General features: G+C 38.6%; 1 protein-coding gene across 3 annotated transcripts in view; it reads left to right on the top strand.

The window, feature by feature from the left end:
* Positions 1-12,958, top strand: part of PHLPP2 (PH domain and leucine rich repeat protein phosphatase 2) — a 77,162-nt gene that overhangs the window by 13,288 nt on the left and 50,916 nt on the right. For all 3 annotated transcript variants that reach the window (XM_082369778.1, XM_082369777.1, XM_082369776.1), the window contains exon 3: positions 8,295-8,428. In XM_082369778.1, the coding sequence (XP_082225904.1) occupies positions 8,295-8,428 (134 nt within the window). The remainder of the gene's footprint in view (positions 1-8,294; positions 8,429-12,958) is intronic.

The following is a 12,958-nucleotide window of genomic DNA, read 5'->3' as shown; positions in this document are numbered from 1 at the left end:
ACATTTCCTAAATCCATTTGTAAAATGAAAGGATCAGACTGGGTGATCCTTAGGCTTTTCTAAATCTTAACACTGATTCTGATCTAATTTTATCAGGTGGAAAGCCTTGACCTACATTATAGCTGGTAGTGATTGACGGAGTTCAAGTATTTAAACCTAAGACTTAACTCATCTGTATACCAATGTGCGTATATACAAAAATACTAGAAAAGTGGAGAAAACCCCACTTGAATTGGCTTGCTACTACTAGTTGTGTAGTTAGTTAAGAATCCAAATGTGACACAATTTACTTTTGTGAATCTAAACTGTACTTACAATGGAGTTTGTCTCTTTTTAGTCCTGTAGCCTTGATAATTTTGTAATGAAATAGCTCTTCGAAAACATGATTGATTACAAAATAATGAAAACACTGTTGAACTGTGGTTTGAAGATATGAATATATTTTCTTTTTTAAAAAATTAAAAAAAATTTGTACAATTTTTAAAGGTTATACTCCATTTGCACTTATTATAAAATATTGGCTATATCCCCTGTGCTATACACTACATCCTTGTAGCCTGTCTGACACCCAGTAGTCTGTGCCTCCCACTCCCCCCCCTTCCCGCTGTGTTGCTCCTTCACCCCCCACTGGTAGCCCCTAGTTTGTTCTCTATATTTGCAAGGCTGCTTCTTTTTTGTTACATTCACTAGTTTGTTGTGTTTTTAAATTCCACATAGAAGTGCGATCATACATTATTTGAGATCCGAATATCTTTTCATTGCTGGAGTAGGAGCTCAAGAAGCCTCAGCCAGCCAAAGAAATGATGATGATAGATTTTAGCTAACATTAAGTGTTTTCTTTGGCTAGTTAACGGGCTTACTGCTTTACGCACATTTTCTCATTAAATCCTCACAGTAACTCTAAGAGAGGTAGGGTTATTCCTTTGCAATGAGGAAAATTGAGGCTCTTCGAGAGGTCCGGTAACCTGTTCAAGGCCAGGCAGGTACTGCCAAGCAGTTGGAATGTTGACATCATTCATGATAGATGGCGGACTTCCTTCCAAGTAAAGGCCCTCCCGGAGGGGAACTGGCACAGTGTGCCTTACTCAGTTTCACTATTTAATCATAATTGTTTAAATATCTTTTTTAGACGTCTTACTCAATGGTTAATTGCTTGAGTTCAGTCTTATGTTTATCGCATCAGAAGAATAGGTACTTTCTTTGTAATAGCCCTTCATAAGATAGTTGACAGTCTAATGCAATATCTTTTTTTAATAACATTTTTTGCTGCTTAATGAAGTGTGATTTATGTTCATTGTAGAAATTTTGGAAAAATGAAAAAGTATAAAGAGAAATAATTTTTATTGCTTGTGCTTTTTGTAGATTATCTCACTTAATCCTCATAACAATCTTGTGAGGTAAATACTTTCCCCATTTTATAGATGAGGAAAATGAGTCTTAAAAGAGTTAATCATCTCACCTAGAATCACTCGGCTGGTAAGTGTAGAGCTGGAATTTGAACTCTGGCATTCTGACACCAGATCCCATATATTACCTCCCCCTTCCCCCGCCATGCTGACATTTTTTTTCCAGATCTTTTTCAAAATGAGTGTGTGTGTGTAATTTTTTAAAATTACGTATTTGGACCCACACCATATATTCAATTTTATTTACTGCTTACTTCAATTAATTTCCTTGTGTCATTAAAAATTCCTTAGATACCAGTTTTAATAACTACAGAATATTCTATTTTATGCATATACTATAACTTGTTTAAAATTTGAGACATTATATGCAGAAATGGTGTAGAGCTTGGATTCTGGATTGAGAGCGTGTGTGTTCAAATTGGCTCTGTTACTTTGCAAGTTGCCTAACGCTTTGTCCTCAGTTTACTAATCTGTACAATGGAGGATGATAATATTTACATTATAGAGTTATCATGAGGGTTAAATAGATTATACATGTTATGAAGATTAAATGAATTAATACTTGTAACGCTTCTTAAACTCTAATGTCCAGCTGGGGAGCTTGTTAAAATGCAGATTCTGATTCATTGGCTCTGGGGTGGGGCCTGTGGGTCTATATTTCTATTAAGCTCCTAAGTGATGTGCTACACTTTGAGGAGCAAGGAAGTAAACTACTTAAAATGATGCCTGGACCTGGTAAGTTCTCATTAAGTATTACCTGTTTGGGTTGTTTCAAGTCATTCAACACTTAGAAGTAGTGTGATGACTAAACCTTTGCCCATGACTCTTTACGTTGTTGATTTCCGTGAACTACATCCTAGAAATGGGATTACTGGCACTAAAATTACCCCATGTTTTTCCTAAATCATCCATGACTTCCTTCTTTCCTCACTCTTTTTTAATCATGGACTTGTCACTTGAATTTAACGGAGGGATTACTAGTTTATAGACTTTTAGCACTTGAAGGAACCTGAGACAGATATCTGCTGGCAGGGGTCTTCAACCCCTGGAACTGGGCCGCACAGCAGGAGGTGAGCAGTGCGCGAGTGAAGCTTCATCTGCTGCTCACCACTGCTCGCATTACCACCTGAACCGCCTCCTGCCGCTCCCCACCAGCCTCCCCGCCACCGGACCGTAGAAGAATTGTCTTCCACGAAACCGGCCCCTGGTGCCAAAAAGGCTGGGGACCGCTGCCTACTAGTAAAATGAACCTAACCTACCAGCCTCACCATCCACTGCCCTTTCCATCCGGAAATACGTGTGGGGGCAGGGCTTTTGATTATCACAACTACAGGGGAGGGTTACCAGCATCTAGGGTCAGCATTCAGGACAGGGAGCCTTAATGTCCTCAATGTGTGGGACCATCTTGTACAGCAAAGAATTGTCCTGCCTAAAAGGCCAGTAACTTCCCCATGGGAATCACTGAAACCATTTTCTTTCGTTTTATGGATGTGCAACAGAGGCCTGGAGAGGTCAGGTCCAAAGCACATTCCTGCAGCTAGCTGCCTGGTGCTTGTGCTCTAGTTGGAACACAAGTATCCTGTCTCCCAGTCCAGTGCCCTTTACATGATACTATTTGGTCTGTCTGTTTTATTGGACTGTTTAAGTGACAGATGACTCAGTAGTGAAGCTTAGTGTAATCATTGCCTTCTCTTTGAAAAGTTGTAAAAATATCACATGTGAAATGAAGTGCCCTTTGGCTCATGGTCATAGTTTTACTTTTATTTTCAGTCATCAAAATGACTAAGATTTCTGTGGTTGATACACTATCTTTTAAGATAAGCTAAGAATCAATAAAATATATCTAACAGAAAATTATGCCCTCAGGATTTGAGATCCTGAGTTCTAATTCCTTTACTATCACTGACTTGCTGGGTGACCTCTTAACAAGTCAGGAAAGTTTTGTTTACCATATCTTGATATTGTAAAAGTGGAATGAAAAGCCCTGTTTCAGGATACATACTGAGCTGATTAACCCTGAGGAAGGAAAAAGGAGATTATTTTTGTTTTGTGTTTCATATTTCTGTACTATTTTAAAGCTTTAAAAGAATGTGTTACACATTAAGTAATTTGTTTTTATTAAAACTTTGTTTCGTTTTTACATTTTAATACTTCTAAAATCAGTGTGTATCTTACAGTTGTTGGAAGGTCATAGTCTAATTGGCAGTGTTTTTTCTTTCTTAATGGTTATTACAATGCCATCTGGTTTACTGCAGTACAGTTCTGACACTAACCACGCAGAGTTTGCACAAACTTCCTTCACAAGTTAAAGGACATTACACCTGAAACTTAACACAACGTTGTTAATCAGCTATACTCCAATATAAAATAAAAATTAAAACAAACAAAAAACAAGTTAAAGGGCCTGATCTCCAACAAGACCGCCCTGACTTTACACTCTGGTTGCACTTCTGGCCAACTGGATAAAAATTTAGGGGGCTCCCATGACCCCTTCAGGTTCAGTAATTCACTAGAATGTATCACAGAACACAAGAAAGCAATATTTAAGATGACAATTTTCGTATAAAGGATACAAATCAGGACCAGCCAAATGAAGACACACATAGGGCGAGGTCTGGGAGCATCCTGTTACCCTCCCAGCACATTAGTGTGTTCATCCATCGGGAAGCTTCAGTACAGAGTTTTTATTGAGGTAGTATAGGGTAGGCTTGATTGATTTAATCATTGATCAGGTGCTTGAACTCAAATCTCCAGCCCTCCCCTCCCCCAAGGTCGGGCTCACTCCAAGCCCCAGCCCTCTCTTTACGTGGTTGGTCTTTCTGGTGACCAGCCCCCATCCTGAGTCAGCTCATTTCTTAGCATAAACCGAGGGGTGATCCAAGGGGCTCATGAATGACTAAGACACTCCCATTACTCAGGAAACTCTGAGGATTTAGAATCTACCCCACAGGAACCAGGGACTACGAAGGCTAGAAAGACTCTTATACAACAGTGATGCATGGAGATAGTATATCTTTCAAATGATGATGTATTAGACTAATGACGTACAGTAATTTTAAAACATAACTTTTTATGTTTCTTGATGTAAGTTAACATATGAAGTGCTTTTAGCTCTCTTCTGCATAAATTTTTTATCTACATTTAGAATATAATATTGTTTCCCTAAAGGAGGCTAGGCTTTGTAAGGAAACCGACACAGGTTCAAACCCTGATGCCATATGTACTAATTGTGTGACTCTGAACCTCATTTTTCTTATTTCCCAGTTTTGTAAAATGTGAGATACTTCCCAGCATAGTGTCAGGTATGGGGTAAACATTCATCAGAGTATCCTTGTTGTTTGTATCATGATCTGTATTGTCGGTCTTAAAATTTTGCAGATTTTACCTTTATAGATGGCCAGAGATTGAGTTTTAACCTGACTTTGATGTAGAGAATGCTGCTCTGCTTTGTTAAGGTCTTGGATACAATATGTTGGGTTTTAATAATGTATACTTTTGCCTCCCACTATTAACTGGAATTCTTGTGAAATGATACCTGGAATGAAATGTACTCTTCTCTTACCTCTAACTTAACTGTGGACGCTGTTCAGATTGGCTAAGAGCTACAAACACTGTTGATAGCATTACTGTATTGGTTGGCTGGTTTCGAGAAAAATAACCATATGCACATATATTCAGATTTACAAGGACTATTGTAGCTCCTTGAAGCATTAGAAGTAAACTAAAACTGTTAACAATAGTCATATTGTCTCTTCTTAAAGCCCTAGTGGAAGTATTTCAAATGCTGAATGGAACCTTTCTTTGCTAACATACTCTCTCCTACACCTGTTTTGCAGTATATATATTTCCTTTGATTTGTGAGAGATTTAACACGCAGCTAATTAGCAGCCTGTTAAACTTTTGGAACTTTGAAACACAAAATTGATCCGTAAGCATATTACAGCATTTCCCTCCCCCATACTCTCTACTCTCTTAAGCAGATGAGTTTAATGAGTAAATGGAATTAGTCCCTCGTTTTACTTGTTTTTGCAGTTCTTGAACTATTTCTTGTTTGCTCATTTATGCTGAATTAATAAGAGCAGATGTTGAGATTCTTTTGATTTTTTTTTCCCCTCCCACCAGGGAAAATACTTTCTTTAGGTGGAAGTATATAAAGAGGGTTTCCAAAATCTACAGAGCCTTTTTAGACCAGGAAATTTGATCAGGTAAAATATGTCAGAATTAGGATATTTCCATTTCTCCTGGTTTTCCAGAGAGAAATAGGAAAATTGAGTTAGTGAGCTTTAGCCTGAAAGTACTAATAATATTTCTTGGTCTTGGATATGTGATCATTATATGGAATTATATTTAAATACATTGAACTCTGTATCCAAAAATAATAGCAGCGTTCAGGTAGAATTTGTATTATATTAGCAAGGTGTCTTAAATACCTGAAAGAGCCCTGAGTTTTAAAAGACCCTAAAGATCATCTGGCCCAACTTGATTCTTAGAGGAAACTCTTCTAAAGTGTCCGTGACAGAGGGCTCTCTAGCTCTCTGTGAGCTATTTTGAGAGGTAGTCTGTTTCATTATTGGGCATCTCTAATCATTAAGGTTCTTCCTCATTTTTTTTTTTTTTTTCTTCCTCATTTTTTAATCAAGTCTACCTGTGCAACTTCTCCTTGGTCCTAGTCCTATTCTTTGGAGCAATCTAGATAGAGGAAGTCTAATCCTTCTTGACATTGGAAGGTAGAGAGAGCTCTTTATGCCCTTGGTCACCTTGTCTTCAAGTTAATCCTTCAGTCAGTCTTCCTCTTACATGGCTAACTGACCCGTCCAGGATATAGTTTATTAGAAGTCTCTCTTAAAATGCATCCTTCTTAGAAGAATTCTACCATTGTACTGGGAAGGTGCCTAATATTGTCACAGCCCTTTGTGGATTTTTATTTTATTTGACTAGAGAGTAATTGTAACTGATACTTTTATTCTGAAAAGTTTATTTTTCATTTCTATTAAATTCAATATTTATTGGTCTTTGTAGGCTTTTAGTTCTTTGGTCATTCCCCATGTAGCAGTTCTGAGTTGATGGAAACTGAAAGTCAGAACTGAACAGTCAGGAGGGGCCAGGTAGTGGTTTTACTTTTATTTTTATTTATTTATTTATTTATTTTAGATTTTTAAAAAAATGTTTATTTATTTGGCTGTGTTGGGTCTTAGTTGCGGCATGTGAGATCTAGTTCCCTGACCAGGGATCGAGCCCTGGCCCCCTGCATTGGGAGCGTGGAGTCTTAGCCACTGGACCACCAGGGAAGTCCCTATTTTTATTTTTTACTTTCTGTACTCATCAATATGATTTCCATTCCTAAATTACCATTTTTTTTTTTACAGTTGTTTATATTCCACTTTCTAGTATTCCCATTTCATGTTTTTTTAAATTAAAGCATATTGCCAACCAGTATTTTCTAGTTCTTTAACCACAAAACACAGAGTTCCTTCATGTCTTTTTGCCATGATGGAAGGTTTATCGTGTTTCTTCTGGTTAATACAAGACTTAAGTTTTCTAAACAGAATCCTTTTAGGATATGAATAATGTTCTTCAAGATCTTTTAAACATACAGGCTTTCCTATACTTGTTTTTTGGTTGTTGTTTCAGATAGGGGAGACATTTTATTTTTATTCTAATTAAAATTTATTCCATTCCTAAGAATTTTTTGAATAACGTCAGTACATTATTGAACACTACTACATGCCAAATAATTTGCTAAGCACTTTATATACTATGTGATATCTTCTTGTAAACAAATAAATAAATACTTCTAATAGCAACCCTGTGAGTTAGGCACTACCCATTATACTGGTGAGGAATTTGAGACAATGAGGGTAAATAACTTGTCTAGGGGCACACATGCAGTTGATAAGTGGCAGAAGTGAGACTCAAGCCCAGGCAGTCTGACTTGTGGAGCTCATGCTCTTAGCTGCTGTATTTATGACTGTTTGCTTTCTGATAAAAGAATTGTAAATGAGCCGCCTTAAGTCTGTGTAATTTTAAAATATGCAGTGTCACCAGAAGCCACAGGTGATTACTAACATTCTGGTTTTACCTAGCTTTCAGTCAGAGCCATGTAATCTAATGATTTCTGGGGAATTCCTAGTTTTTATGGAAAAATCATCTGTGAAGCCAGAGGAAATATATAGGATATAGTCAGCAACCCAAAGTCTCCATTTATAATTGTGTTGCAGCTTATGTGAAATCAGTTATGGCCAGGTACCATCTTTTATATCTCATAATTTCAATTCGATGCCTTTAAGTTTGAACCAGAGGTTCTCAAAGGGCCCTCTGGGGGTCTCCAAGACTTTTTGAAGAGGTGCATGAGGTCAAAACTCTTTCATAATAATAATGAGATATTAATTTTCTTTTTCACTTTCAGTCTCATAAGTATACAATGGAGTTTTCTAGAGGCTACGTATCTGAGAATCTAGCTGTCTTCTATTAAACCAGCTGTTAAAGAGATTTATAAAATGCAAAACAATGCAAGTCTTCTCACTAAATTTGTTTTATTCTGAAAATGTAGTTTTCAAAAAATATTTGTCAACATGTAATGTGTTTATTGTTGTTATTTTAAAATGAATAAATAAATATTTAGAAATTCTTAAGTTTAGTTTCTCATTCAGTAAATGTCAATAGATACACCCCGTGTAAACAAAAGCTCTCTGGGGGCCTCAAAAACTATAGAGGGATCCCGAGACCAAAAACTTTGAGCACTGCTTGTTTAGATTAGTTGTATCATGTGATATTAGAGAAAAATCTTGATATAGAAGTAAAAATCTAGAGCATATTAAAAGATTTTAAAAATCAAACGAAGTGTGTTTATTACTTACCAAATATTTTTCTTTTGAATTGTGTAAGCAGGAGACTGGAACCTACTGAACGACCTCTTCAGATTGTTTATGATTACTTGTCCGGGCTGGGGTTTGATGACCCTGTGCGCATACAGGAGGAGGCGGCAAATCCTGACCTTGGCTGTATGCTTCGATTTTATGGTGGTAAGGATTTATCAGTGGCTGTGTGAATACATTAATGACTTTTAATTGATTATTTGTACCTCTGTCTGTCTTCAGCCTTTTAAAAATATTTTATCCAAAGCCGTTTTTAAGCCAATTTACTAATGTAGTTAGAAAACAACAGCAAAAACAGCCTTCCCTTTTTATTTTTGCTCTTTTTGTTCTGGTGTTTTGCTGACTTACAGAATTGTTACGTACTTTTGCCAGCCTCTTGATCAAATCATAGCTTTATATATTTTCAAGTTCTTTATAAAGTCCATGAACTTCTGGAGAGTTCGAGAATGTTGAAGTAGGTGGTCATTATCATATATGACTTAACATTTGATGAGCACATCAGACGTGTATATTGTTGAATTTAGTAAGCTTTAAAATCTCGGATATTTTACATGCTCTTCTCTTTTGGTGCATTTTCCCCTATTGACTATTTTTCACCTGATCACTTTACTCATAAAGTTAGACTTAAGGAAGTCAGAATATTTCTGAATATTACTCTCCAAATATACATCAATAACTAATAATACTACTGAGTACCATTTTTTGACTGCTTACTGTGTGCTTTTATGCTTATGAATTACCCAGTTTACTCAGTATAGCCAACTTATGTTCTAGGAACTGTTGTCTCATTTTACAGAGACAGAGAGGTAAACTTGTTCAAGGTCATACAGCTAGTAAATAACAGCTATTTAACACTTAACAGTTTTGAGTTAATATGACCCATGTATCAAACAGTTGAACTAGTAACTAAGTTACTAGTATATGTAGGCATAACCATTTACTAAGATTCCCTGCTCTCATTCCTCAAATTATTGATTTAATCTGAACTCTTGTGACACACGTCACAAGCCAGTTTTATTAAGTGCACTTCATAAAAGATTTTATTTATAATTTTTCATCACAACAATATTTTCTGACATGTTCCTTAAAAGTTGGTTTCGTTTTATTTTATTTCCATTCATTTCTCTCCTTTGTTAGTTCATGGAGGGAGAATAGTTGCTAGGTTGATGTTAAATCTGAGGAAAATCTTTTAAGACTAATTTGAGGAACACAACTGATCTATTACTGTAAAGCTTGGTTAAAAAATAATAATAAATCTTGGATAGTAACATGCTCTCTATATGTGGTTGCACATAAGTTCTTCACTCCATGTTTTCATTCTGGGATGAAAGCTGAGCCTTGAGATGCTGGCAAGCTCCTTTATAACCAGTGAGATTGCATTTGAAGTCAGTTATAATACACAACAGTTGGCATGATTGCATTAATTTATTAATACCACCTGATAAATTGTAGCATGCCTAGGATCTTAATATTCCCTTAAGAGGATATTTCCAGTAAAGTCAAAAAGAGTAACAGTTCGGGGGGCTTCCCTGGTGGCACAGTGGTTAAGAATCCACCTGCCGGGGCTTCCCTGGTGGCACAGTGGTTGAGAATCTGCCTGCCAATGCAGGGGACACGGGTTCGAGCCCTGGTCTGGGAAGATCCCACATGCCGCGGAGCAACTAGGCCCGTGAGCCACAGCTACTGAGCCTGCGCGTCTGGAGCCTGTGCTCCGCAACAAGAGAGGCCGCGATAGTGAAGAGGCCCGCGCACCGCGATGAAGAGTGGCCCTCGCTTGCCGCAACTAGAGAAAGCCCTCGCACAGAAACGAAGACCCAACACAGCCAAAAATAAAAAAATAAAAATAAAAAAATAGAATCCACCTGCCAGTGCAGGGGACATGGGTTCGATCCCTGGTCTGGGAAGATCCCACATGCCGCGGAGCAGCTAAGCCTGTGCGCTGCAACTACTGAGGCTGCGCTCTAGAGCCCGCGAGCCACAACTACTGAAGCCCGCATGCCTAGAGTCCGTGCTCTGCAGCAAGAGAAGCCACCGCAATGAGAAGCCTGCGCACCGCAACGAAGAGTAGACCCCGCTCTCCACAACTAGAGAAAGCCCGTGCGCAGCAACGAAGACCCAACGCAGCCAAAAATAAATAAATTTTTAAAAAAAGTTCCAGTTTGTAGCACTTAACTATATTGGGGGGGGGGGGTCTTTAACAGAGAACATTTCCAAAAGTGAGCTCTTTTAATTCAGAGAAGCTAGTATAATTTGAGTGAGAAAACTACATTTGGCAAAGAGGTTTTTAAAGCTAGTTACTTTTGAAAATAGGCAATATATGTATATGGCACCAGAAATAAAAGGTTAAAAAAAGTATGTATGTGTGTGTAGATAGATAGATAAGGGTATTTTCTGTTGGCTGTGTAACAAATTGCCTCAAAATTTAATGACTTAGGACTTCCCTGGTGGCACAGTGGTTAAGAATCCACCTGCCAATGCAGGGGACACGGGTTTGATCCCTGGTCTGGGAAAATCCCACATGTTGCAGAGCGGCTAAGCCCGTGCGCCACAACTACTGAGACTGTGCTCTAGAGCCCGTGAGCCACAACTACTGAGCCCGCGTGCGGCAACTACTGAAGCCCATGCGCCTAGAGCCCATGCTTCGCAACAAGAGAAGCCACCTCAATGAGAAGCCCAGGCACCGCAATGAAGAGTAGGCCCTGCTCACTGCAACTAGAGAAAGCCCGCGTGCAGCAGTGGAGACCCAACGCAGCCAAAAAATAAATAAAAATTAAAAAAATTTAGTGACTTAAAATGATATTAAATATTTATTTTTTAATTTATTTTTATTTTTTGGCCGTGCCATGCGCAGCGTGTGGGCTGTTAGTTCTCTGACCAGGGATCAAACCCACGCCTCCGGCAGTGGTAGCACGGAGTCTTAACCTCTGGATCGCCACGGAAGTCCCGATTATATCATACAGTTTCTGTGGGTCAGAAATCTAGGAGGAATTTAGCTGGATGGTTTTGGCTTGAGTCTCAATGAGATAGTACTCATTATATTGGCTGAAGCTGCAGTCATCTGAAGGCTTGAGTGGGGCTGGAAGATTCACTTCTAACATGGCTCACTCATGTGGCTGTTGGTAGAAGGCCCCAGTTTCTCACCAGTTTTTGGCAGGAGATCTCAGTTGCTCACTTTGTGGACCCTTCTCTAGGGCTGCCTAAGCGTCTTCTCGATGTGGCAGCTAGCTGCCCCCAGTGATGAGACACACACACATGCACATGAGCGCATGCATGCATGTGCACACAAACACACAACACACACACACATACACACAACACACAGAGGCATCAGTGTTTTTATGACCTAGCCTCATAAGTCACCATCGTTTTCACCACTTTCTGTTTATTAGAATTGAGTCACCAAATACAGCCCACACTATAGAGAAGGGAAATAGCCCTCACCTTTTTTTTTTTTTTAGGCCTCTCCTTTTGAAGAGAGGAGTTGTAAAGAATTTGAAGTATTCTTTTTGAAGCAAATAGCTTAGCAATCAGCTTTCAATATTTCTTGCATAGAGTCTTTGGTGCTTTAGCTTAGAATATAGTGTTAATGAGGCCAGGGTCAGAGGGCCTAAGTTCAAACCAGTGTTTTGCTTTGTTTGCTGTATATGAAACGTCTCCGGTACTCCAGGGGCCATTGTGCAAATGCTAGTTATCAGTCTTGCTGGGGTGGGTGCTGGGGGAAAGTGAGTGGAGTGACTCAGTACAGATTCATGATATAAAAGCCTTGAAATAATGTATGTAACTAAAGATGAGTAGGTAGTATGATCAATCACAGAGATTAAGAGAGCCCATTAATCAGCTCCTTATTGTGTAAGAGGAAGTGGCATCTAGAAGGTGTGATTTGCTAGTGAAGTTGTAGTTCTGGGGCTGAATAGCTCAGGTAGCATAGCACCCAGCCTGAGCATTTCTTTCTGTCTGGTATTCTCTGTACACGTTGTTTGAGACAGTTTCATCCAAGGAGCATAAACACAAACAAAAGAAACCAAATACAAAAAAATAAAAAAAAAGAAACCAAATACAAAACAATTGCATATATAGTATGTTTCCATTCATTTAAAGTTCGAAAACAGGCAAAACTCAGCCATATTGTTTAGAGATGTGTGACAGTACCACTCTCTGTCCATCCAAAGCTGCTCTTTCCTTCTTCCGTAATAAGACTTAGAGGTGGGCACATGACTGCCCAGCTACATCTTGTTTCTCAGTCTTTTGTGCAGTTTGGTGTGCACCTGTGACAAAATTTTCTTCAGTGGTATGGAGTGGAATTGTTGTGTGCCACTTTTATACCTGGCTCCTAAAGCCTCCCATGCATACTTCTTGCTCTTTTCCTCTTCTGTAGGGTAGGAAGGCAGTCATCAAGAGCAATATTGAAGTCATATGTTGAAAATGGCAGAGCCACCATCAGCAGGAGTTTCTCGACAGAGTTGACCCCTGGTAACCCAGACTGCCCACCCTAGCAGAGAATTACATTTCTCTTGTGTTTGGGCCAGTATATTCTTTTTGTTACAGTAGTTAAAAATGCTATAACTAACACATGAATAGCAGAAACATAAAGAAAACAAGGAAATGATTATTATAAAAGTGAAGAGAATGGCTGACCTCTAGGGTAGAGGGAGGAAGTGATTCCTACAAGTAGAATGT

The sequence above is a fragment of the Balaenoptera borealis genome, assembly GCF_965194805.1.
Source record: "Balaenoptera borealis genome assembly, chromosome: 19".
In the NCBI taxonomy this organism is placed as follows: domain Eukaryota; kingdom Metazoa; phylum Chordata; class Mammalia; order Artiodactyla; family Balaenopteridae; genus Balaenoptera; species Balaenoptera borealis.
This window is presented reverse-complemented; position numbering and strand designations above follow the sequence as displayed.